At 43.2% G+C, this 26,770-nt stretch overlaps 1 protein-coding gene across 2 annotated transcripts in view; it reads right to left on the bottom strand.

Annotated features, from left to right (window-relative positions):
* Positions 1-26,770, bottom strand: part of DYM (dymeclin) — a 268,561-nt gene that overhangs the window by 49,239 nt on the left and 192,552 nt on the right. For both annotated transcript variants that reach the window (XM_028524939.2, XM_028524938.2), the window contains 2 exons: positions 11,287-11,469; positions 5-118 (listed from right to left, as the gene is read on the bottom strand). In XM_028524939.2, coding sequence (XP_028380740.1) covers positions 5-118; positions 11,287-11,469 — 297 coding nt within the window. The remainder of the gene's footprint in view (positions 1-4; positions 119-11,286; positions 11,470-26,770) is intronic.

Below are 26,770 nucleotides of genomic sequence, written 5' to 3'. Positions count from 1 at the left end.
CTACCTTTAGCCTGTCTTTGGGCAGCGCGACAACTCCTTGCTTGATGATTTCCAGCACCCGTTCCACTGACAGCTCGGCTCCGGCCTGCAGCAACCTGGAGCTGAAGAAGGTGATCACCTGGAATGCAAAGCATGGGTTCTGAAACAAGTGGATGGAGGAGATGCATTTTCAGTAGATGCCTTTCTCACATGGCAGACAAGCCATCATTAACTGTACCTCTCAGAGTGCCCTGGCTTTTAATTCGCTAGCTCTCCTAATGCGGTCCCTCTCTATAAAGAGTCTGACATCTGAATCACAGCCAACCCTGAATATTCAGGGCTCATTATCCGTTCTGTGAATTAAGCAGGCTCCTGAATTCTGCTTTTTCTGGTGCTGCCTCACCTTGCGTTTGTGTTTCATTTAGAAAGCAGCACCCATCAGAAGGTGGAAAAAGAAAGCTAAAGCTTAAAACCTATTAATATTGAGGCTTAACAGTAACTCTCAAAAAAAAAAGTCTTGATGAGAAAGAAATTGAAGCTAATGGCTAAAATGTCTTGGGCAGTATTTATAAGTTTAATTTTTCCACAACACTCGTATCCCTCATAACCAGGGATAATGAATAGCAAGATATGATTACTTCTGTCTCATGCCACAGCTTAGCCTGTGCTCCGCAGCCACGTGCTAACACAGTAGCGTTCTGGACGTGATACTGCCACTTCGTATTTGTCACAAAACACTAAAAGAATATCATCATGTCTTAGCAAGTCTTTTTAACATCACAGTGTTAATAAGCCAAGGCAATTGTAGATCCCGTTGTTCAAAAACATTACACTTGAGTATTTATAGTCAGATACGCAAAAATATAAAAACTTACACCTTTTAAAAAAGTTGAGTACTTCCATTTACATGTTTCCCATTTTAGATTAAGTTGTTAACAATTATTTGCAAACATTTTTATGAGTTTTCATTCAAGACTATTTTCCTAAATGTTGTGTTCAAGAATACCACTTTTTCCCTAACCATTCTAGCAGAAAGCACACAGTATGACAAAATGCCACTAAAATGCATTTATTCTGAGAAGCAGAGACCCAGGTTGAGCCAGGCCCCTAACAAGCTTATGACTGAGAGGTGGGGTAAGGAGTGAAAACACAGCAGCCAATGGCTGGCTGTGTGGGGTTGAGTCGGGATAAGCAGTATCTTTATCTCAGACAATCTGCTGGCACCATCTCCTTTGCAAGTTGCTTATTTTGTCCACAGCTGGTTGTAGGTTTTGCAGCACATGCTTGTGGGTCTTATTTCCCCCAAGTCAGACTTTAAGTGCTTTGGGGAAATTCTGAGATAAAATTTTGTCCCGAGTTTAGACACAGAATGTACTTGATTTTATTTTTTTAAAGATTTTACCTATTTATTTTTAGAGAGAGGGGAAAGAAGGGGGAAAGAGGGAGATAAACATTGATGTGCAAGAGAAACATCAGTCAGCTGCCTCCCATACACCCTCAACCCACGTAGGTACCCCGACCAGGATCCGAACTGGCGACCTTTTGGTTCACAGGATGATGCCCAACCCACTGAGCCACACGGGCCAGAACAAACTGATTTTTATAACAATGAATAAGTCTTTGGAGACAGACACAACATAAAGAGAAAACATATAGCAACAGTTGTTTAAAAAATCTTATTTTAAAATATACAACAAAGATGCAAACTGAACACCTTGTATAACTATCTTTGTTTTAAAGTGCTTTTCTGAGAAAAACTTTTGTTAACCATATGAAATGTCACTTTAGTAGGTAAAAAATGGTTGAAAATTGGTGATTCTATATGGTTCAGCCTAATATCTTTGCATAAAATTCTCTTCTTTGACCAAAAAATAAGATATATCTGGTAAAAGCATATTCTAAAAAATAAAAAATGTCCATGAAAAAGTAGATAGATCTTACAGATGCTTACAGCTTATAGATTTGTTGCCCTTTCTAACATTTGCCAAATGCAAGTTCACTACAGTGTGATTTTTAGCTTGCAGCGGCAGATAACGCAGACAGGGAACAGCTCTCCAAGGCGGCTGGCCATCAAAAGCAGCCAGGAAGCTTTGTGAAAATACCGGTTCCCAGGCCTGGCCCGAGATCGTCTCCCTCAGCCTCTTCAGGTGACTCTCACCATTAAGCCACCGTCTAGACCAGAGGTCTCTCAATTTCTTTGGGTGGTTCACACTTACAAGTAAAGTGAAGATGTACTTCCAACACATGGGGTCTGCCCAGAAAGTATCTAGCCACGTAATATGAAAAACAGAGACATTTGAGGGGTGGGGTGGGGGGCGAGGTAGGGGAAAACCAAGGCAACTGTACTTGAACAATAAAAATAATAAAAGATATTTGTTTAAAAAAAGAAAAACAGAGACGTTTATTTTAGAAGACACTAGAAGAAACACTGTACAGAGGACAATGATGCCTCAGTTGCTTTCAAAGTAGGAACCTTGAGACCTCACACAGTTCTTCCAATTGCAAGCAGCTGCCCTATCATATTTTCTTGAATCTCATTGAGGGTCTAAAATCTCTTCCCTTTCAAAGGTGATCTGAGTCTTGGGAAAAGCCAGAAGTCGCAGGGTGCCAAATCTGGGCTGTAGGGGGACTGAGGTCCCCGGGTGACTTGATGTTTCACCAAAAAACTGCACGAGAGGCGATGCATGAGTGGGCGCACTGCTGTGATGAAGCTGCCAACCACCAGCTGCCCATAGCGGCGGCCTTCTGAATCATCCAAATAATTTCAGCGGAGGAATGCTCAAGCTTAACACAAAATCTGATGCACATTCCTTGCTCTATGCACTCCGTCATTTTGAATGTGATGGCCACACAGTACACATGCTCACTCAACAGCATCTACTGGCCCCCACTGACTAGTACAGTGAAGTTGTCATTGTTCGCACAGTGGATTCCAGTCCATTCTCCTTGGCTACCAGGTTACATCAATGTTGCACAAACCACCCTCCTTATATTAACAACGGCTGGACTTCTTTCGGACAGACCTCATGTGTCCTATTTATTTATAAGTCATGCAACATTACTGGTTTGCATGTTATAAAATGTACATAAAATTCTAAAGTAAGATAAAAACAAAACAAACTAGATTTTAAAAATTACCTACCTGTAGGACACAAAACATTTTTGTACTCCATTAAAATACTATCATTAAAATAACTTGGATCATTAGCTATCATATGTCTTGCTAATCATAAAGTCTTCAAATCATCACCAGCAAACACAGTACTGCTCACAATAAGTACTGCTCACCGGTTTATATAAACCCACTGTGCAAACAGCCTTCTTGATGATGTTTATAGATTCATTTCCTGTGAGATTAGATTGGTTCATCACTGTTTTCACCTGGAGGAGAGGGACATTAGCTCTGCCATTTTCTTTTTGTCACATGCTACTACACGTATGACACATTTCAGTACTTATATTATTGTATTGCCTTCAATTTCTGGTTCCTTTGCAGGAGTCATGCCAATCATGCCCGTTATGTGAGGGCTTATTTAGTTAAACCGAGATATAACCTAGACACCATGAACACACAAACAAAAATAAACCCTAGGTGAATGAAAGGTGAGGGTACTCAAGCCAAGAGCCCTGTGTTGAGAACTCCTCCTGTCTCTTCCCTCAGGATACCTGGAGGAACTACGGTGGCCGACACAGTGACCCTGCAGGTGATTCGTGCAATACCAAGATTAATAAAGCTAAATCTGTTTATTTATTTAAAATTCTACTTTATTGATTATGTTATTACAGTTGTCCTTACCTTTCCCCCTTCCCCCCTCCACCCAGCAGCGCCATTCCTTCAGCAAGGCCCCACCATTGTTCATGTCCATGGGTCATGAGTATAAGTGCTCGGGCTACTCCATTCCCTATACTGTACTTTACATCCCCATGGCTATTCTGTAACTAGCTGTTTGTGCTTCTTAAACCCTCTCCCCGCACCCATTCTCTCACACGTGCCTCCCATCTGGGAACTGTCAAAATGCTCTCTATATCCTTGATTCTGCCTCTGTTCTTCTGGTTTGCTTAGTTTGTTTTTAGATTCAATTGTAGACAGATATGTATTATTTGCCATTTCAGAGCAATCTTGGCTATAGGTCCCTACTTTTCATGACTTTGAATATTTCTTGCCAATCCCTTCTAGCCTGCAGAGTTTCTTTTGAGAAATCAGCTGACAGTCTTATAGGAACTCCCCTGTAGGTAACTAACTGTTTTTCTCTTGCTGCTTTTAAGGTTCTCTCTTTATCTTTAACCTTTGGCATTTTAATTATGATGTGTCTTGGAGTGGGCTTCTTTGCATCCATCTTGTTTGGGACTGTCTGTGCTTCCTGGACTTGCATTTCTCTTTTCTTCACCAAAGTAGGGAAGTTTTCTTGGCTTCATCTACTCTACTGTTGTCTCCCTGTAAATTGTTCTTTACTTCAATTAGTGTAACCTTCATTTCTGAGCGAATCTGTTTTATATTGCTGAGGTCCTCAGTAAGTTCATTGAGCATCCTTATAACCAGTGTTTTAAACTCTGCATCTGATAGTTTGCTTATCTCCATTTCATTTAGCTCTTTTTATGGAGTTTTGATCAGTTCTTTTATCTGAGCCATGTTTCTTTGCTCATTTTTTGTAGGTTCCCTGTATTTGTTCCTATATATTAGGTAGAGCTGCTTTGACTCCATGTCTTGGTAGTGTGGCCTAATGTAGTAGGTGTTCTGTAGGATTCAGTGGCACAGCCTCCCTATCAAGCTGGGTACTCGAGGTATGCCCTTTGTGTGGGCTGAGTACCCTCCTCTTCTAGTTGGGCCTTGGCTGCTGTTGGCAGATCAATGGGAGGGATTTTCCCAGGCCAGTCAGCTGCAAGGATCTGCTGTGACCACTTACCACCAAACTCCGCACTCCACGCTCCGTGGAGAATCAGCTATGCAGTGGCCATGTGGTGGTTCTCCAACATGGTCTGTAGCTGTCCACTGGGTGCGCTGGCCCTGGAGTTTCCCAGGTGGTTCAGGCCAAGGTCAGCCCCCACCTGTGTTTTTCTTGGGGCCACCCTGCCTGAGTTATAAAGCAATCTGAGATGGATGCTACTTGTGCTGGGTTTGGAGATTCCAGGCTGAGCCAAGTTGTGAATTTAGGCTAGCTGCTGCTAGTAGTAGCTGAGGGCTCACTGAGGTAAGATGTTGCTTGTTTGAGAGGATTCAGGCAGTTTGTGAAGCATGAGCCAAGGCCAGCCATTCATGTGGACAAGCAGATTAGGTGGGCTGGGTTGAATGGGGTGAAGTCTCTGGGAATCTCCAAGGTGGGTCTAATACAGTTAGCCTGGTAGATGGAATCTTAGATATGGCACCAGTCTGCTGGCTGTGTTGGGGGAGGACCCAGAAATGGCCTCCGCTCTCCTTGATGCCAAATACCTCAGCCCCCTCCTGCACGTCACTGGTGCCCCTCAAGCCACCCTGGCAGTGGAGTCCAGAGGGAGTGAGTCTGTTAGGTGATGCCATGTGTTGGGTCCTTTTAAGAGGAACTGCTTGGGGCTCCAGAAGTTTTCCACCGACCCTGTCCCCACTGATTTTTGCAGTCAGAGGTTTTTGGGACTTACCTTCCTGACAGTGGAACTCTGCACTGGAGGGCCCGGGACCCCTCACTCCTGAGATATGCCTCCACACATGGCATTTGTATCCACCACACCTGGGTGAAGGACCCGCTTGTTCTGTGCCTGCGCCCCCTCTTACCAGTCTGGATTGATGTGGTTTCTTTAATTTCAGAGTTGTTAGACTTCCATTCGACTTGATTTCTAATGGTTCTGAGTGATGGTTGTTCTATATTTTAGTTGTAATTCTGATGTGGTTGTGTGAAGAGGTAAGCCATGTCTGCCTATGCTGCCATCTTGCTCAGAAGGAATTCTGTTTCTTTTTAATGAGTAAATAAAAGCTCTAATATTTTCTTCCCATGTTTCTGTGGACTGTTGGTCAACCTTCGGAGTATGTGCAACCTCCAGGGTATATGTATCACCCTCGTTGGAGACTGCTGATTGCAGTTACAAACTACATATAATCAAAGCTAAGAGGAAGATACAGTGTTCCCATAGACACTAAAAACCAACATAAAAGAGGGTACTTACATGTCCCATCATTAAAGAACTTGGAAATGCAGCCCTGGCTGGTGTGGCTCAGTGGCTTGAGCGCCGGCCTACAAACCAAAGAGCTGCCAGTTCGATTTCCAGTCAGGACACATGACTGGGTTGTGGGCCAGGTCCCCAGTAGGGGGCATGCAAGAGGCAACCAAACACTGATGTTTCTCTCCCTCACTTTCTCCCTTCCTTCTCCTCTCTCTAAAAATAAATAAATAAAATCTTAAAAAAAGAAAAGCTCAGAAATACAATGAAAATCTAGTTTTGTTCACCCCATTGGCCTGACTGGGCTTGCCTCTAAGCCAAAAGGAACCCCCATTCCCACCGGGAAAACAGCAGAGTGGGCGTGAGACTCAGTTTCTGGGTAAATCCCTTTTTTCAAACTCTCTCTCATTTGCACGTTTTACAGCTGACATTCTAATGTGTTTGCAGTCAAACACATTAGAAAATGATAAAACCACCACTCCCAGAAGGGAAGTATAATTTATATGTCAACAGGAAGGGAACAAACCCCTGCATGTTTATTATGGATCACGTGAGCTACATTTACTATTTATTTAATTCGCCCAATAACCCTACGAGGCTGATAAAACCTGTCCTACAGAGGAGTCAACAGGGTCAGAGAGGAAAAGCTTGACCAGCCACGGCCGGGTAGGCGGCAGGGGTCAGATGCTGCGTCTCACTTTATCACATTACCAGCGACTGCGGTGTAACAAAGGTCTAGTTCTCTCAACAGAAAATACTTGAGGTGAAAGGTGTAAGCTAGTTAGCCAAAACATTTCCTTTGGAGACAGGATGTAACACTACCAAGGATGTGAAACCAGCAAATAACACCTTCATTCAAAGATATAAAGTTGTATTTCCTATCACCAGGTTAGAATTTTACACACAAGCGAATTTAGTGACCAGAAAGTGAGCCCGTGGCTACAGGAAGGCAGCCTAAGGCTTAGCTCTTCTCGCCCCAGTGACGCAGCACGTGCTTATCAACAAGGTGCTCTGCACCGCTAGATTCGGGGGCCTCGTACTGCTCATGGTGGTTACGTGGCTGCCCAATTACTTGACAGATTTTGCCTGCTCATTCAGGTGGCGAATCTCAATGAAGTCAACCAAAGGGGGGTCATTTTTATCAGGAGCCACTCTGTGCACTTCTAGTAGCGATAGATTTTCCAAGTGTCACGCACACTCCATTGTGTTGAGCTCCCAGTTGCCAGTCTGGTTTCTTGACATCCTGAAGGAAGAGCTGGTTGGCTTTGAAGCTCTATCAGTTTCTCGGCATGTCCCTTCTCCTCCTGAGAGTGGTGGAGGATACAGGTGACAATCACGGTCCGACTAGCACATGTGGACAGGGAAGTGGCACAGAGCCCCAGGCTGACTTAGAGTTAATTGGCTCTGAGTACTGGTGGTAGCTCTGACGTGCCTGCACGTTTTCTAGCTTCTTTCTGTGGAATCTCATAACTGATTTAAGACTTCTCTTATCGCCATAAATTTCTCTTAAAGCTTTAGCTATACCCCAGAAATTTTGATGTACTACATTTTCATTCTCACTACCTTTAAAATATGTCCTATTTCCTTTGTGACTGTCTCTCTTTCATCCATAGGTGTGCGGTTTAACTTCTAAACATTTAGGGTATTTTCCAGATACCTTTCTTACTGATTTCTAGTTTAAGTTCACTGTGGTCAAAGAATATGATTCCAAGTCTTTTAAATTTGTTGAGGTACGTTTTATGGCCTCAAATACGGCCTGTCTCAGTCAACATTCCCCGTGCAGGGATGTTGGGTAGAATGTTCTATAAACATCAGTGAAATCAAGTGGGTTGGTAGTATTGTTTGGGTCTTCTATATGGTTACTAATTTTCTGTCTAGTTACTGTGTCAGCTACTGAGAAAGAAGTGTTGAATACTCCGAGAGTAATTATGAGTTTGTCTATTTCTCTTTGCAATTCAGTCAGTTTTTGCCTCATGTATTTTGAAGTTCTGTTATTAGGTGTAGCCACACTCAGAATTATGTCTTCTTGGTGAATCGACCCCCTTATCATTTACATGCTGTCCCTCTTTATTGCTAGTAATATTCCTTATTCTGAAGTTAACTTTATAGTCATTCCAGCTTTCTTTTAATTAGTGTTTGCATGGTGAAACGTCTTTCATCCTTTTACTTTTTAAGCTATCTATGTCTTTATATTCAAAGTGAGAGGCATTTAATTACTGACATGGTTGGACTTAAATCTACCACGCTGCTTATTGCTTTCTATTTGCTCACTATTATTTATTCTGCTTCTCCTGTCTGCCTTTGGACTGAGTATAATTTATGGGTCTATTTTATCTAGTTACAGCTCTATTTCTTTTTGTGTGGTTGGCCTCGAGTTTATAATACACACACATCTTTAATTTGTCAGTCTACCTTCAAATGATATTACAGCATTCCACAGTGTCGAGAGCTGTGCAGAGTCTGAAACTTTACCCTACTTGCAAGTTAACAGGCTAGTCGGTCCGTGTCACGGGTCCTGGAAGCAGGTTTCTGGATCAGTCATAAGGACGGCTGGGCAGTCACAGGAACGGCAGTAACCAGAGCACCGGCATTTCTGCACTGGGTCCCCAAGCCCCAGTTTGCACAAGGGCCATCCGGAGAGAGCCGAGGGACCTCTGCACATGCAGTGAGTTACGTTATGGGAACAGAACTTCATGCTCGGGGACCTAAGTCTTTTCCAATGGTCGGTGAGCATACCCATCTTTGGCTTCAGAGGGAGACACAGACATGGCTCCATCCTACGCCCGTGTTCTCTTTGCCTGATCACGCTGACTGCAGGACTCTGCACGGCTCGCTCTCTGCCCCCTGCAAGTCTTCACCCAAGTGCACGTTCTCGGAAAGGCCCTCTCTGACCATGCTCTGTAGGCTTGCGATTTTCCACCGTTATTTCAACTAGCACTAATGTATCCTCCTCCTTTTTTGGGGCTATGCAATAGGTAGATATTGCATAATCTACCTATTGAAGAAAAAGCTGATTCATTTTGTGTTTGATTTTTTGAAAAACAAAGACTTTGGCTTTAACCTTGTTCGCCATTGGTGGGATGTCACACTGGAACCTGAATGGGCTAGTTTGGAGTTCAGTGAGGATGGTCAGGTCTGGAAACACAGAAAAATCTAACATGAATTTCACACAGTGCTGAGATAAAAATAGTTCTTGCCTTCACCACACTATGCCACTATTGCTGTTCACTGCTTCTGTTCCCTTATGTTCAGCCATGAAATTTCTTTCATGTCCTCTCTGGTTGGGTGCAGTAGTTCTATTTTCTCCTGCTGCTTAGCTTGGCCAGATCGTTCCATCTTATGAATTACACGGGGGCGACATGTACAGTGACCGATAGAAATTTAGCCACTTGAAAAACTCACGTCCAGCTCCTTCTGCACAAGTTGAGTGCTCCAAGGTTAGTCCCTCCTGTCTCCGATACTGAACACTGCTGAATGTCTTAATGAAAAATATCAACTCTCAACTCCCCGTCAGCTAAAAATAACAGTAGATTCATAGTGTCCTCTCCCAACACTTTTCAAGGTTAACTTTATGAAAGAAGAAATAGTAAAGACTTGCTTATGCCAAAATCTCAGGGACTCGTCGGGGAGGGAAGGGGAAGCTAAAGTGCTGAAAGAGGCAAAAAGTAGAGATGTTATTTATATCTCTGTCATGGCATTTTTCTTCCCCAAAACATGTAAAAATAATTTAAAATGGTTTTGAATGAATTTCCAGTGGGCCCAGCACTATTTTGGGTGGCAGAATTAGACAGAAAGTTGTTGGAAAGCCTGCACGTTTGGAACCTGACTCAGGTTTACCCCAGTGGATGCTGGAGGCCTAGAGTCTGTATGAGCAGACCTGGGCTCACAGTCTGCGGGGCTTCCCGGGGGGCCTTCAGCCAACCATTCTCCCTCTCGGGCCCTGCTTGGCGTCCCTCCCAGGGACAGTTAAGGGTCAGATGAGAGTGTGTATATGCAAATAAGTCACGGTGATAAAGCCCTACGCAAACATGTAATCTTTATCTAAGACAATGATTCTTAGGCTTGGATTTGTGTTAAAATTACCTGGAAACCCTCTTTTAGCATCTGGGTTTTCTTATATGGGATAACGGTTAAATATAGTTAGGACATCCATAATACAGATATTAAAATGTGAGATTTTCAAAGAATTGATATTACACAAAAATGCTAATGATCTAAATGCTAAGAAAAATATTGGGTTGGCCAAAACATCTGTAAGGTTTTTTTCCGTGAAATAAAATACACATTTTTCATTTTCGCCAGTAACTTTATTGACTTGGATGTTTTGGGTACGCCAGCTGTCTCCTGCATGGTGGAACGCTGACTGCTCTCAACTCAAGTCTCGATTTGTTCGCTATCAACTTCAACTGGTCCACCTGAGTGCGGAGCACTGTCCAAAGAGAAATCTCCAGCACAAAACTTCGCAAACCACTTTCGACAGGATCGCTCACAGCACCTTCTCCTTACTCTGCACAAATCTTTTTCTGCATTTCAGTTGTGTCTTTGCCTTTCTTAAAATAATAAAGTATAACAGGCCAAATCTGTTGCTTATTTTCTTCCATCTTCAATAGTAAAATGGCTACACAAAAATTCACCAATTTTGATACATTTTTAACGTGTGTTGATATGACAGCTGTTACAATACAACCTAACAAAACTGTCTTGAATGCAGTTAAAGATAAGTAAGCACGAGCAGAGCCCATCATACGGAAGAAACCAAATGAACTTTCCGACCGACCCAATGTGTGTGTGTCTGTGTGTGCGCGTGCGCAGGTCCAGCAGAAGTGACACCTGCTTGCCTGCAGTTGGTCGGGTAATAATACGGGCAAAATAATCTATAGTTTTAGTCTGAACATCTCACCTAAAATGTCATACGGTGTGCTTGAGTGTGATAGTGTTATGTTACAGAATTACCTGCTTATGATTTTGTAATGAATGAGTTTGTGATAAAAAAGGGGCGTTACTGGTGCCAGACCCTGTGTGTATGTCTGAATATACAGGACGTACACGGAATGCAATGCAGAACAGAGGGCACGTACTGTTAGGAGACTCTTTTACAGTGTCTACCAAGGCTCGTTGAGCTTCTCTATGTTGATGTTTAAAACAGAACCGTCGTTAAGTATCTCCACGTACACTCACCAGGTCGATATTTTGCATTATGTCCTGAAACGAAGGGTGCGTCCGAAACTGCTCGAACAGGTCACGTTTGTAGAGCAGCGCGTACACCAGGTTTGGGTTGTGGTGGAGGGAATTGGTCAGGCAGGAATTGATGATCTCCAACATCATTCGAATCACTTCTTCGATGACGTTCAGGTCTTGTGCCTGACAAAGAAAATCCCCACACGGTCAGCATTTCTCTCCTTGACCCAGAATTAATTAGAATGAGAGCAATTGCTTAAAAATTCTAACAGCAGTGGAAAGATCATGCAAAAGAATTCTTTCAAGATTTTCCCCAGAATTTTTAGAATTAGGTTTATCAGTTACTAAAGGATTTCAGTTAAGTTTTCTTGAACTTGCATGGTGATAATTAGGAATTTCCCGTAATAAATTGTAGACTCGCCGACCTAGAAGGAAATCTAGGGCCCACTTAGGCCCTCACTTAACAGATCATTATGTGTATTCTCCTTGCCGTGTCAGTGCAATCATCAGACTTCCAGGGTTTAAAGTGGGGCAGGGCCTTGCCACGTCCACTAAAAGTGTGTTTCAGAACACGGCCTCATTTTCCTGCACTGTTGTTTCAACCTTTCTAGTTATAAAGAGCCAACTGTTCTGTTTCTGTTTCCTCAGAGTCCACAGTCTTTGGGAATCTGAGCACGAAATGGTTATAAGACAGCAAAACTCAAAGCAGGCAATCAACAAGCCTCTTGGGAAAAAGAGCAATAGTATATGTAAATACAATAGACTTGACCTCTCTTCCTGAGTTTCCTAAACCCTTTGCCCGCTGAAGCAAAACTGTAATATTGTGTGATGGGATTCGAAGGTAACCTTCGATAGTGCCCAGCTCAAAATTTGTGCTCACTAAGCTTTCACTTACTACAGCTTTCATTTTTAAGTTTTCTAAATAACTAGTTGTCTGTCACATTCTTGTTTCACTTCTGCCTGTTTTTATTTCATAATTATTTATTCTTTTATGAATATCACCCCTTAATGTATCTTTGAGGATACTAAAGAGACTATTTTCAAAATGACTCTATTAATTTTCAGTTTCATTTGGATACTACTCTTACGTTAGTTACACCCAGGACTATGTTGGTTCTTTTGCGGGTTTCAGCATGTGGTTGGGAACTCTGGTTAAGCAGGCCACACAGTGTGCTTTTTCCTCCCCCGAACCTGCAGGTCATGCGGTGGCTTCCAGCGTCTGCAACTGCCTCGTTCTGAAACCAGGAGCCCAGCCCCGGCCCCGCAGTCACACTGAAGACGCCAGGGCAGGGTCTGCCACCAAGGCGGGCTCAGTTTGGCTCACGATCCCACTGCGAGGCTGGTTCTATATCCTCCTACCTCCCTCGCCATTGGACTTAAGAGCCATTGTGAACACCTTTGTTCGGGTTCTTTTCAGTAAAAAATCGATTCCACTTTCTAATTCCTAGCAGGGAACCTGGCACCAGTGCGCGGCCTCCCACCTGGGCACCTGGTGCTGTAGCTGAGCTCCCGGCCGCTCCTGCCTCCTTCCAGACCGGAAGCTCCAAACACTCACCGCTTCAACTCCTTTATCTATTTCTGCTCTGAGAAAATTCTAGCTTATCTGGGGGGGTGGCTATGTGTTTTAAATGTTCTCTTGGTATTCCTGTGTTTCTGGAGCAAAGGGAAGTGAGTGGCATTCAAACTGAGAACTGACAACATAATCTTGACCAGAATTCTCTCAATTCATTTTCATCTCTTGTTGGTACTCGAGTTAGTCTAAGAGGAGGAGGCAGAAGAGACTTCAAGTTTCAGAACTCTCGCTCAGTCATTTAAGAGTGACCCAGTGAGAAAGTACGACTATAAGGCAAAACATTAGCTTTCTGCAGAATTTTATGTTTATAAAAATATTTAATATGCCCATGTATGTTAAGTCCTAATATATGCAGCTTAAATTTAAAAAACAAATTACCTGTCGATAGTTCATAATCTGTGCTTTTAAACACACTGACAATTTATCCTCAATGTTTGAGTGAGTTATCTGCTAAAACAAATAGGGTAATATACCCAACACCCAAACAAGCACCTGCTCGCTGAAACCCAAACTAAACTACTGACCATTTATTTTACTCCCAAGTCAGGTAAAGTATAAACTGGAAACATCACATCAACAGGCATATTCCACATTAGTTCTCACTCTGCATCAATCAATCTGACTGAAGGCTCTTTAAGAATTACACTAACCCTCTTCTATTTAAAGGAGTTACTGGGTATTTCATTTCTCTAGCTTCATTTTTATTTTCTGTCACCACCTGAGGACATGCTTATTGGTTTTCAAGAGAGGGGGACAGGAAGGAAAGAAACATCGATGCAAGACAGAAATATTGATTGGTTGCCTCTAACACGCCCCCAACTGGGGACCTGGCCCGCAACCCAGGCACGTGCCCTGACAGGGCACAGGTCTGCAGAGGATGCCCAGCCCGCTGAGCCACGCCAGCCAGGGCCCACCCACGACTCCAATCATCCCCTGAGGAGCAGCTATTCCACCGCGTAAGCTGTTTCCTAGAAACCGCGCTCCTGTGGCTCCTTCCATTTGTGTTACATCAATTGCAGCTGCAAGGCACCCGGCGGGTCAGGACATAATCATGGGCCAGAGGGGTGAACTATGTGCCAGGGGACTCTCACTTACTACAGATAAAGCATCAAACTTTCGACTAATTCCAATTTCCAAGGCAAACTATGCTAATAATTGTAATTCACAAGTTACCAGAATTTTCAAGTTGCTACTATGACTAGATTCTACTACATATGGCAATACACAAAAGAAATCCTTTAGGTTTCATTTTGAAAAAGCATTATTGGGTAATAATCACCACTTGTAAAACAGATGAAGAATTAGCATGAATTTGATTAGAGCTTCTTTAGAATCACAAAGTCATCCATATCTCAGCATTTAAAGAGACCTAAGCGGTTATCTGATCTAATCAGTATTGGGATGTCAGCATTTCAAATGGAATTTAAAGAAGGTTGCTCCTGGATTCCTTTTCCCGTGAGGATTAAATGAGGGAGCATTTGTAAAGCCCTCAAGACTGTATAACACATGGTAAGTACCATGTGAGTGATACTTAAAGAAAACAAAAACACAAATATATTAAAGTATTTTAAAGGAGAAAAATCATTTTAATTTTGGGCATTACAAAAAAGAACAAAAAGATAAATGACTTTTCAAAGTTGATATGTTAATATCAATTACTGTAACTATAGGGAACTTAGAAATCACATTTCTTCGTCTTAACTATAAGCCCCCAATTCCACTTCTATTAATTTAAAAAACTGGTCCTTTAGAGGACAATGTATAGGGAAATTAACTTGCATTTATGGAATAACGTAAGGTTTTATAAAAAGACTCACTTTTAAAAACTAACCATGTGTCATTTGTACTCTGTAAAAATTAGCTTTGTCAGATAAAATCTGATAGTTCATTAGTAGAACAGCAAAACACATGGAGAATATTGTGTCTTTTTCATTCACGGTATTTTATCTTTAGCACATGGCTTCCATTCCAGGAGTGGATCCCAGATCAAACAGGCTTTCTTCTCAAAAACCCTCAAAACTTATTTTATTGCAGAGCATCTCAAATGCAGAAACGAGGACCCTGGGAAAAGGGTCGTTTTCAGAGGTCCCTGGCGGGTTCCGTACCTGGCAGCAAGGACCGCAGAGTGCAGCGTCCTTCGCTCAGTGGTGGTTTCACGCCGTAGAAGGGACCAGTCGGCAGTTGCGGGAGTGTCCTACCCTGTCAGCAGCACTCAGGGCTGCCTCATTATATAAACTTCCTTTTCCCTTTTGAGAGGGAATTTATACAGTTAAATAGTTTCAAATCATTTATTTTTAGTTTCCTTAAGAGAAGCATATGTATCTTGTTTGTATTAGTTTTGGGGGGATTCCAAAAGAGTTGTCTAAATTTCCTGCATTTTCAGCAGAAAATAAAACCTTCAACAAAATGAACGGGACACCGCCGGGGCCGGGGGGAGGGGAGGGAAGGCACAGGCAGGCCTCGTTTCAAACCCGATGTGCAGACGGCCTTCGAATCCACAATCACCTGGCCGCGGACCCTCGCTACCGCCGCTCACTCACGGGCGCACAGACTGGAAGGCTTTGTGGCCACGTTATTTCCAGCCAGCGCTGGACCTGTCCCAGCGTATCGAGCTCCCTAGAGCAAGAACTAGCTTTGTATTACATGCGGAATCACAGCTGAAGAACAAGTGCTGTGACCAGATGAGACGAGGTGTAACCTTAATAACTGGAGGGGAGGCAGGAGGGGGAGAGCGGCAGGCCGTGGGGCCCCGTCGTCGTCGTTCTCGTGTGGGAACGTGACACGATGTGTGCTTTTTCTTCGCTCCTCGGACAGGGCTCGAATGTGGCCGACAAGCCCACACTAGAACCCTGGGAAGTCTGTTATTTCAAACACCGTTACTGCTGGCAAGAAGGCAAGATAATGGTGGCTGCGAGGGGTCACTGGCTACCTTTACAGGTTCTTCCACACTTGGAGAATAGCCAGAGGACTCACAAAAGAGGAATGTTCTCATTGAAATCCAACTAAGTTGCAGCCCCCAGCAGTCAGGTCACCTCAGCAGGCTGCTCGCCCTGGGCGGATGGTGGGGTGCAGGGGAGGGAGCCTCCCCTTTCCCAGGCCCTCCCGCAGGCAGGCGAGGGTAGGCGCACACCTGAGCTGGTGGGGGAGGGCCTTCATAATGTGATGGTTCACCTTAAGAATTAGTGTTGATTTCCATTCTTCTTCAGAATACATTAGCGTTCTATTATAAAAAGAAATGCCCCTCCACCCTATGAAAAAGTGATATCCAAGTAAAAGAATTCTCTAAGAAGATGCACTTTTTTTTTTTTAAATGGCTTTGACAGTCTGCTGAGTGCTTCCCCTCGTCCCACCCGAGATACAAGACCCCAGGTCTGGTCCCAGCTCGGCCGACCACTAGTTGCATGACCTTGGGTAAGTCACTCAACCCAAGCTCCAGTCTTTTATTTGCAAAAACAAGTGCTTATGAGATTTTAAAAAATCCCTCCAGGTTGTAAGTCTTAGTTTCCATTAACAATGGAGAAAACACTGCATTTAAAAAGCAAATTTTATTAGAGAAACCCAAAATGTGATTAAAGTAGAAAATCTCTAGGGTGACCTCAGGCTTCAGTAACATCCAGAATCTACTTCAGACGACCCCAGCTCCTGAAACAGAATCATTGCTAGTTTGGAAGGAAAAGGCCCCAACAAGCTTTGAGAGTACACAAGTGTAAGGCGACGCCTGAAAGTAATCATCTCTAAACCGCGGGGCCTACCGGTTCTTCTGTAACTCACTGCTCTCAGTGTCTGTGGAGCACCTTGGGCACTGTTAACGCGCAGAGGGAAATGATCTCTATAAACGTGTACGTCGTGGATGCCACGTCAGAGACCTGTGATGTCTGGGGTCCTTCTTCCATTCTTCCTTGGGAGGAGGGGTCACTGGGGTTATGAGGGGCAGTGAAGAACCATACAGGGAGTGAGCGCCCTGAAGTTTAACTAAAAAGCAGAGGCAGCTGCAAGTCTGTAGAGAGAGGCCCTGGGCAGGGGTCCCGTCCCAGCTTCACCACGGACGGGACACGCCCCTCCCTTTCCCGGCTTCAGTTCCTGCAAATGGGAAGTAAAAGGGCCTTCTGCAGGGAAGCTCCCTCCTCAGGAGCCAGCCTCGCTTCTGCTTGGGCTGTGGGAAGCTGCAGAGAATGCGCCTCCGGCCCTAGCAATGCGGAAAGTCCAGACAGGTTAGTAAGCTTCATGTCATCTTAAGGCCACCAGAGAACGGCGGTGATGACTGTGCAAGGCAGCCAGATGAAACGACGCCCCAGAGGACCAGTCCCTCTGCGGGGAGAAGGAACACAGCACCCCGCCCCCCCCCCCCCCCCCCCCCCCCCCCCCCCCCCCCCGCTCCCGGCAGCGTGTGGGGGAAGAGGCGGTTTCCACAGTCGTGGGGAGGAAGAAACCAGTTACAATTTCCATGAATTCTTTTTTTATTGTATTTTTCCCATTACCATTTATTCCCCTTATACCCTCCTCCACCTCCAGCCCCCCACCCCAGCAATCCCCACACTGTTGTCCGAGTCCCCGAGTCCTTTTTCCTTTTCGCTCCATCCGTCCACCCTGCACCCCCTCCGCCCAGGGCTGTCAGCCTGCTCTCCATCTATGAGCCTGCCTCTGTGCTCCTTGGCAGCTCAGCCTGTTCATTAGATTCCACCTATGAGTGAAGTCACACGCTATCTGCCTTTCTCTGACTGGCTTTTCAAAGAATGCTTGAACGCTAAGTGTGGTCTAACGCGTCTGTCTGGAAAGGTGAGGCCCCGCCCCACCCTGTCCCCAGCCCTAGCCCCCCAGTCCTAGCCCCAGCCCCAGCTCCGGCGGAGCTGGAACTCTCTTGGAAGCTCTTTTCTACCACCCCCCACCAGGTGACTGAGGGCCACCACCTAGATGCGACACGCAGCAATGAGAACTGGTACCGAGGATCTAAAATTAGATGCAGTTCTTACCCTGTATTCCACCCTGGAGTTACAACATCCTGTCAAAATCTTTAGGGCAGACATTTCTCAAAAATGCCTTTTTTCAAGCTATGTAAGGAATTGAACATTTAAAAAAGGGAACAAAAACTTGTTATTTTTATTTGGCAATAATATCACAAATTTAACTGAGAGATGCTGAACCTCAATCTAGATAGTAACAACTATTTTCATAGATTCAAATAAGGAGCATTATTCTATATGTTAAAGACTCTCTAGCTTTACGGAAAGTTGGCCAGAATACGGAAGAGGAATTCTGTGGTGGAGCAGCTAACAGCCCAGCCTCTGACCTTGGCCCAGTCAAGGTTAATGGCAATGAGGGTGACGCAGTCTGCTGCTACAACCTGACTGGCCTTTGAAGCCTGTTCTACTATTTACTGCTTACGTGACCTTGGGGAAGATCTAAACCTTGATTTCTTTATCAGCAACACGGTTACAGTAGAGTGGAAACAAAATAACGAATACACAACACTCCTATCCCAACGCCTAACATGGAGTAGCAGCTCAAGAAATTGTTGCTTTTACTCGTCAAAGCAATAGCAATAATGAATGAAAGGTTTCCTATTAGATACAGATGTACTTGGGAGGGACAGTAACTCTACCAGGCACAAAGTCAAACAACTCTAATGTTTCCTGACTTGAACTTTTATGTCTATTTAAAGAGAAGTGCTTCCATGACATTGAAATTTGAATTTTAGAACATTCGTGTGCACTACAATGAAATGCACTGAGCTAACTACGAATCTGAGATCTTTAACACCCTAAATGCTATTGTTTCACTAAATGGCTAACCACCTTAGGAAATATGATGTTAATATCCCAAGTCTAATGCTAAAATATATGTGACTTTTGACTAAAGACAGCTGATTTCAAACCCACTGCATTATAACCATGTCCTGTGTAATGACCAAAAGTTGTATTTATGGTTTGCTTAATGACTGGGACCAATGCCTACATTTTGTCCAAACAACTGCCAATGCTCATGATTCAGTCAAGGTCGATGGCAATGAGGGTGACTCAGTCTGCTGCTACAATTAGAGCAAGAGATCATTTGAAGAAGTTGCCATGGAAACTGTCTATCGCCCAGCAATCAGGATTAAAGAAATTGGGGAGGCAATCCTGCATTAAATTTGCAATTTATTTCTTGTGGTAGACACTAATTTTAAAATGAATTTAAAGGTCCTCAGACTAAAGAAGAATGCTCACTAAAGGAAGAGTTACTAAACAAGATGTCTTTAGTCTAAATGTCACTGGACTTCTATTTTGAAAACCTCAAATGCACCCAAAACCAGAAACAACCCAATTCTTATCTTGCTGTCATTTGTGATACAGGGTTACAAAATAAAAAGTCTTCATTCGTGATTATCTATTTTTGTGTTTCTATAACATAAAATTAGTTCTGGGGAGTGAAACTTAATGTGTCACGTTCATAAGGGTCTGACTGAGAACGGCTCAGCTTGGGGTCACAGTCCAGCAACCCGTTAATTACGTCATGGGCTGCGGCTGCCTGTCAGTTTTGCTCTATGGTGTCAATTTCTTTGGAAGAGAAAGAGGCCTAATGTTATTTTCTGGACAAAAGTTTGTAGAAACAACTACCAATATGTCAAAGATAAAATAGGGTGGGGAAACCCTAATGAGGAATGAACAAGCTTCTTTATTTAAAGGCAAACAAAAAGTTGATATTTATATAGAAATATAGAAAAAAGCTATTAAAGGAAGCTCTTCAGTCAAAATCTAATTGGCAAGAACTACCATTCCGGCCTCTCCTCTTTTCCATTGCTTCCTTTAGTGTACTTGTATCAATCTGGGAATAGGGAAAGATTTTGTTACAAGAAAGCTATGAAACGCAAACAAACACATTTAGGTTAATGCATACATTGTAACATTTAGCAACAAAGCTAACATTCACTTAGTAGCACTTTCATAAAAGTGACAGTACAAGGAAGTAATATAACAAAGATGCAGCTTTCTTCTACAACACAGAGACCATTAACTGGCAATTTAAGGATAATTCTCTTTGGTCGACTATCCTGCAAGACACAGGCAGTTTGGTTTTTCTTAGTTAAAGGAAAACCACGGCTTCCTTCAGGTCCAAAGTCAGAGATGTTATCGGACTCGCACGGGCTCCAGGGGGACAGACGGCACGGGCAACGCATGTGGGTCACAGGTGTGAGGCGTGACAGGAAGTGTTGTTGCATTTCACTCAACTTTGGCACGGACCTAAATGTTCAATCGCAGAAAAATATTTGCCTCATTTCATCCATAAAACCAATGGCTAGTTCAAACTTTCCTGAAAATCACTTGGTTTGAACAAAAGACCACACTGGGAGTCAGGTAAACAAGAACTGTCAAATGTCCAAAGAACGGCAACAACAAATGGTGGCATAAAATCAGTTTTAGCCATTTGCAGCCATCCCTCAGCGTCCACGAGAATTGGTCCCAGCCCCCCGACCCAGGGTACCGACCTCTGTGGTGCTCAGCTCCCCCATATAAAACGATGCAGCCCCTGCACACAACCCTACGCACATCCTCTCACGTACTCTCCATTCTCTCCAGATTACTTGTAACACCTAATAGAATGTAAATGCGATGTAGCTGTTACACTGTATTGTTTGGGGGATAATGTCAGGAGAAAAAGTCTGTACATGGTAAATACTAACCAGCGGTACACTTCAACAATGCAAACTTCCTTCCCCCTGAATATTTTCCACCTGAGGCTGGTTGTATCTGTGGACACCACGTTTAAGGGGGGGCCAGTTGCTTTCTTAGTAAAAATACCTGTCTCCAAGCAAAATTCTCAGGAAGCACCTCCCTCCCCCACTTTATGTGTTTGATTTATATTTAGGAAACATACTGTAACATTATTTGAACTAATTTACTGGTTATTATTCAACAGTCATTGTTAACTCCAACTCTTTGGTATGCCAAGAAGCCAAATAAAGGAATGATTATAACCTTCTTAACGACTTCAACTTTATGTCAATTAAAATGTGAGTAAATTGGGTGAGGAATCAGACATGTTGAGAAAAAGAATACGAAAACCGAAAGACCGACAAAGACACAGAGGGAGGAAGTAAAAATGCATTAACTGTGCAAAAAACTAGTTACAAACTGCCTTTTATGAAAGACCTCAAAACACTGCTCTGAGTGCTCCTTACACCTCCTAAGAGCTTTGATAACAGCAGAAAACACAGAATGCTCGCTCACCCTTCTCTGCTCCCTGTAATTTACAGGCTGTGGTAGGTCTGGTTCAATGAACTCCAAGGCTGTTTTCTTAACTCCTTCAGTTTACCAGGCTGACTGATGCCAATTCAATCCTCCCAATAGCTACCAATCACCAGCCAGCACAACATCCCAGATGATATCTGTCATATGGCTGGTGTTACCAACAAGCAGTGGACAAGGCACTGGACTAAAGCAGAGACCACAGGACGCGACCCCTGCCCGGTGAAGTTCAGACTCGGATGGCAGAGGACTCCAGCTGCGGGAAGTGCTGCGAGGCCGGCCGGGCACAGGGCGGACAGGGAGGGTGAGTGAGTGACCGAGACCTGGACAAGCAGCACAGGACGTGCCCCACTGAAGACTTCACATTACGACGCTTTCAAGGGTTTTAGTCAGTGCCATTACAGACTTCCAATTAAATAAGGAAAATATCAGAAGAAAATGCCTAATTACGGAATGCATAATTTATTAGCAGTTTTAGCCAATCTCTCTCGAATCACCAAAATCAGACTCCGCTTAACAGAGTGAGGATGCTGACGAGCCTTCCTTTACAGGCTAAGACTTTGAGGATAATACATTAATCTCATTTCTTTAAATGATCCCAAATACGTATTGTACACAAGGGTTTGGTTTCCTGTTCTTATTTTTCTTTTCCCTAAACTTTTGTTTGAGTTTTATCAAAGTAACAAATGAGTACAATTCAACAGTCAAGAATACGATGAGGCCTCAAACACCAAGGGCAGCCGCCTGCCTGGACAAAGTCTCCCCTCCCCCGATGCCCACTCCCCACTACCTTTGTCTTCCTATTTCGAAATAATGTGTGTGCTGCTGCTTTTTAATTTTTAATGATCTATTACTGACTTCTGCTTGAAGAATGAGATTTCTCTATCCTAAATTAATTTTAGAATCCACTTAAGTGTTTCTAATTTACTAAACTTTGAAAATACTCATTTTTTAAGACATCCTATGAAGGAGACAACTAAAAAAGAAATACATCTCTAAAGCTAAAATCCTGAAAGAAATGAAACTAAGGTTTAACTGGGGACCCGAGAATAAGATTGTGACTCAAATTTTGGGACACTGCTTTACGACAATGGCAGGGGACCAAATGTCCTTGTACCTGGACCCCTCCTGGCTGCAGAAATGCGGGAGGGGGAGGAATAATGACGCACGCGCTGTCACTGGAGGAAGATCTGAGCCCACGGCACTTTCCAGCACGCCTTCTAAACTCACCTCCTGGGCCTCTACAGCTGTGCCCCGTGGGCACTCCCTCAGACTGACAAATGCATTTTGTGCCTCTCAGAACACGACGAATCCTAGGTGGCTGCTTCATCCCTTTTCCCTTTCTTTTTTGTTTTCTCTCCTTTCTCTGTAAGAGGCTGGCATTCCCAAGAAGGCACAGCAGTGATCCTGCCGGCTTTCTCTCTCGCTCCCGTGTTATTACATTTAATCTGTATGCTTTTATAACTTTGTACTTACGCCCACAGGCTTTTGAACAATGGGTACCCATTCAATAAATCCAAGAAATAAATGACTTGATGACTGTAAGTGCTTTGAACTCCATGGACAGAAGGCTCTACATAAGTAATGTAATAGTAAGGACGGTAGGATGAAAAATTGAAAAGGAACAAAAAACAATCTAAAGCTTTTACAAAAGCCCAACACACACACAAGTTTTCACCCTTTGTTACACAGCACTCACTTCCCTCATTTGTGCTCGGTTCTCAAAACCTCTTCCTCGGTATTTTTTTGAGGAAAACGTCAAACACGCAAAAATACATTATACATGCTTTCAAAGAGTATTTCCTTTGAACTATGGATGGGATGGTGAGTTCAAAGCTTATTATGTAATAATGTAAGAGACACTTAAATGTATCACGCAGTCTCATAAAAGTGATTCCAGTGCTATGATGAAGCCATTCGGAGCTCCTGTAACCTGAGTTATGCAAACAACATTTCGACTTCACTACCTGTCACTTGGGTTATTAAGCATAGTTTAATTTAAAATCTGAGAGACATACAGACTTCAAGATAATTAATCAGAATACTTCACTACTCTGAGGTTATTATGCATTATTATTAATTAAGGCACTGCTACAAAACTTGCATTTCAAACAAGCTTAACTCATTAGCCCACACAGGAACTTCATACAGTTGGGGACACAGAAATAGGAACGGGGGGATAGGCGTATTTGAAGGGAAAGAAAGGCTAAATAGGAGATTGAGAATAATTAATTTTATACTCTTTCTTTCCTAAACTTCAATTAAAAACATCTAATCCCTAAAAGAATCCTCTCAGGACTAATCTAGTGGTCAGTTTATACTGTCCAAAATAATCCCCGTTTTTACATGACCAGATACCACCTGTTTTGCCCAAACTAGTGGGTATGTTTTAACCCGCGTCTCGTCCTCAGTCTTCGACCCACAGCTGGGTTAGCACCTCCTCCTCTGCAAGACACGCCCGTCTGGCACCATGCACCCGGGGTGTCCCCAGGGCCGTTACAAGCACTTCCTCTTCTATCCAGATTCTGAAGGTTGGAGGACCCTTGGACTCTGTGGGCTGGTCTTTCTACCCCTTTCCTGCCACTCTCTCTCTCACTGTGCTCTCATCAACTGCTGTGACTCTGAATGTCTTATGTAAGCTGATGACACCTACACTTCCATCTCCAGTCTAGATTTCTCTGTGTTCCGAGCCACCGTCTTCTCTCAGCAGGAAGGTCTGGCTGGCTTCTCAACCTCACCTCTTACCTCTTAAATCACTGAGCCATCATACTTTTTCAAAGGTACTTCCATTGTTCAGAACCCTCCAATGACTTTACCCTGCACTACATGGGTGACCTCCCCAATCCTTACCATGAGTAGCCCACCAGGCCTGGCACAGCCTGACACTGTCCATGCTCCTCTCCAAGACATTTGCACCTGCTTGTGGTTTGCTGGGTAAGCAGAGCTACCTCAGGACATTTGCACATGCTATTCAAAACACTCCACCCCCATTCTTCCTCATGGCTGACTCATGCATCTGCCAGGTTTCAGTTAAATACCACTTTCTCACAGAGCAGGTACCCCCACCTCCTCTACACCCCCAAATCTAAATTAGGATTCTCACAGTCTCTTGAATTATGTCAGTTATCTTCCCTAGACCCATTTATAACTTTCTATTTGTTTGCTACAAGGTTTTCCCCTCTACTACCTCTCTGAGCAGTATGTGTGTGGGGGGGAGGCGGGCAGGGTCCATGTCTGTTCACTCATGATTTTGTCTGCTTGCATCTGGCACCTAACAAGTCCTTCCAGGCACAGGATTGTCACGGTATGTGAAAAAGAGCAGGTTAACACTGGGCATCACTATCCCAGTTAACCTTTAATTTGCCACAATCGCCAACCACAGAGCACTCCACCACTCCTGTAAATAGAAAGGCAGTTAGACTCCACTGATATGTAAGGAAAAGGCATATGCTGAGATTTCAAAAGTCGAGAAAAGGATACAATTTAATAGTATGCTATAAAGCCCACCATTAAATCAGAAATAGATTATTCTTACATTCAGATAAATTCTGCCCAGCAAGAATATATGGGAAAGCTCACTTTAACCTCCATTCCTGAGCAAATGATAAATATATTTAAATGAATATAATCATGGTGTGATAATATCCATCATTTACTGAAAACCTACTATGATAAGGCATTAGCCAAGAACATCATGTGTATAATCGCTAATACTAAATTCACCTCTACAGAGAAGATATTAGTATCCTCATCTGACGGATCACTGAAGCTCAGAGAGCTGCAGCTTCTCTAAGGTCACTAACTGAATCTTTTCAAACCAAGGTAACATACTTAGGAAGTGCTACCACTGCGAGTGAACTCAAGTCTAACCTGCAGGGCACACTTATTCCACGCTGCTCCAGTGCCCTGAAAAGAGACGGTTAATCGGCCTTCCTCGGTGTGCAGTGATGGGAGAACACAGGGCACGTTTCCCTGTCACTGAGGGCAGAGGCTGTAGTGGTGAGGACAGTGACCACTGGTGTTCACGTCGCACTTGTTACATGCCAACCACTGAACCGAGAACTTTCTGGGCATTCTCCCATTTAATTCGCACAATAATCCATGGGTGAGGTGCAACTATTTTTAATTAATAAATAAGAAAACCAAAGATCAGAGGAGTTAAGAAGGTCAAGGTCACATGAAGGTTAAGTCCAGTTTTTTTCAGGTCCCAGTGCTCATATTCTTTAACAACAAAAAACTGTAGTAAAAAACGCATAACATTTACATCTTAACCATTTTTTCTACCGGTTCAGCAGTGCTCAGTGCATTCACACTTCATCCTGCTTTATTTTCCCACGGGCCCTTCTAACGCTTCATTCATTTACCCGTTCGTGCAATCATGCTACGTCTATCTGCCTTCACTAGCATGCAGGCTTCACGCGAGCAGGAGTGTCTATCTTCCACTGCCGTCTTCACAGGGCAGGAAAGACACGCCTGGGAAAACAGCAGTTGCTCACTGCTTGTTGGGTGAAAGAAGGAGGCATGTCAAGTGCCACATGGAGTGTGTTTGTGCACGCATTACTCTTTTGTAACTGGTATTGTTGTTAACCTGCAGAATGTTGGTCATTATAGGGAGCACTCACAATGGGTATGGGAAACTTAGGACTTGGAGTTGGTTAGTAAGCTAAAGCACTACTAATAATGAAACAAAAGTTACTCTTATTCTAATCTGAATTCACAGGCCAGTATGAAATAACTTTGTAAGAAAGACAATGCTTGGTTATTAAAGGCTCAGTACATTTTAGGCCTCGAAGGTAACCCTAAAAAAGGAGATAAATGATTAATTCAATCACTCAACTGATCAATTAGCACTGTGCATTACAGGAAAACAAGATATGTTTCAGAGCAACCCAATACTCTCCTCATGACCTCAGGTGAAATACAAATTTGAGAACACAGAAGATACCAGGTGAGAGATTATAGGTGACTCAAATGTGTGAAAATAATTTACCCATTTCTGCCCTATTGATTATTAAACAAACGTGCTAAGTGATGTCATTCTTGTGGTACCAAGTACATTTTAGGAAAGAAATTTAGTTACCGTATGTCAACTGTCCAAAAATAACTGCTTTGTTGCATTAACAAATCAAGAAAACCAATACACTCCAGTCATGGAAGAGCCTCTAACAACTGCCACAGCAAAAACTAATTCACTTTCTGCCCCCCAAAGCACACCGCTCCTCATGACTGGGGTCTCAAGTATCAGAACTCAAGTAATTTATCAATAAATCAAGAAACAATTTAGGCTTACCTCTACCTAGTTAGTGCTAATTGAATCTTCTAATAATACCTGAATTTCTAGATAAACTCTGATGCTTTCATGCTCATTTTGCCAAGTATCGGGCGATCCCCAAACATTCTTACAAGGATTCTGAAGAATTTTTCAGAAATCCATGAAATTTCCAGAACAACAGGCAGAGCTGAATTCTCAAATACAATTTGTTTTCAGAAATCAAATCGGCTAAGGAAAGAGTTGTATCCCCACTCCTACGATGAGTAAGATGCCTGGTTTTGGGGGGATCTTCTCTGGAGAAACTACAAGTGCCATTTAAAAAACATTTGCAGCTTTGACTATAATCAACTGTAATAATAAGATACCAACTCAAAAAAACTCTTTTCATTTAAACCTCTTTTGTAATACTGCTTTTTA

Source organism: Phyllostomus discolor, chromosome 9, assembly GCF_004126475.2.
Source record: "Phyllostomus discolor isolate MPI-MPIP mPhyDis1 chromosome 9, mPhyDis1.pri.v3, whole genome shotgun sequence".
NCBI classification, from domain to species: domain Eukaryota; kingdom Metazoa; phylum Chordata; class Mammalia; order Chiroptera; family Phyllostomidae; genus Phyllostomus; species Phyllostomus discolor.
The sequence above is the reverse complement of the archived record's forward strand: the minus strand, read 5'-3'. Positions and strand labels throughout refer to the sequence as shown.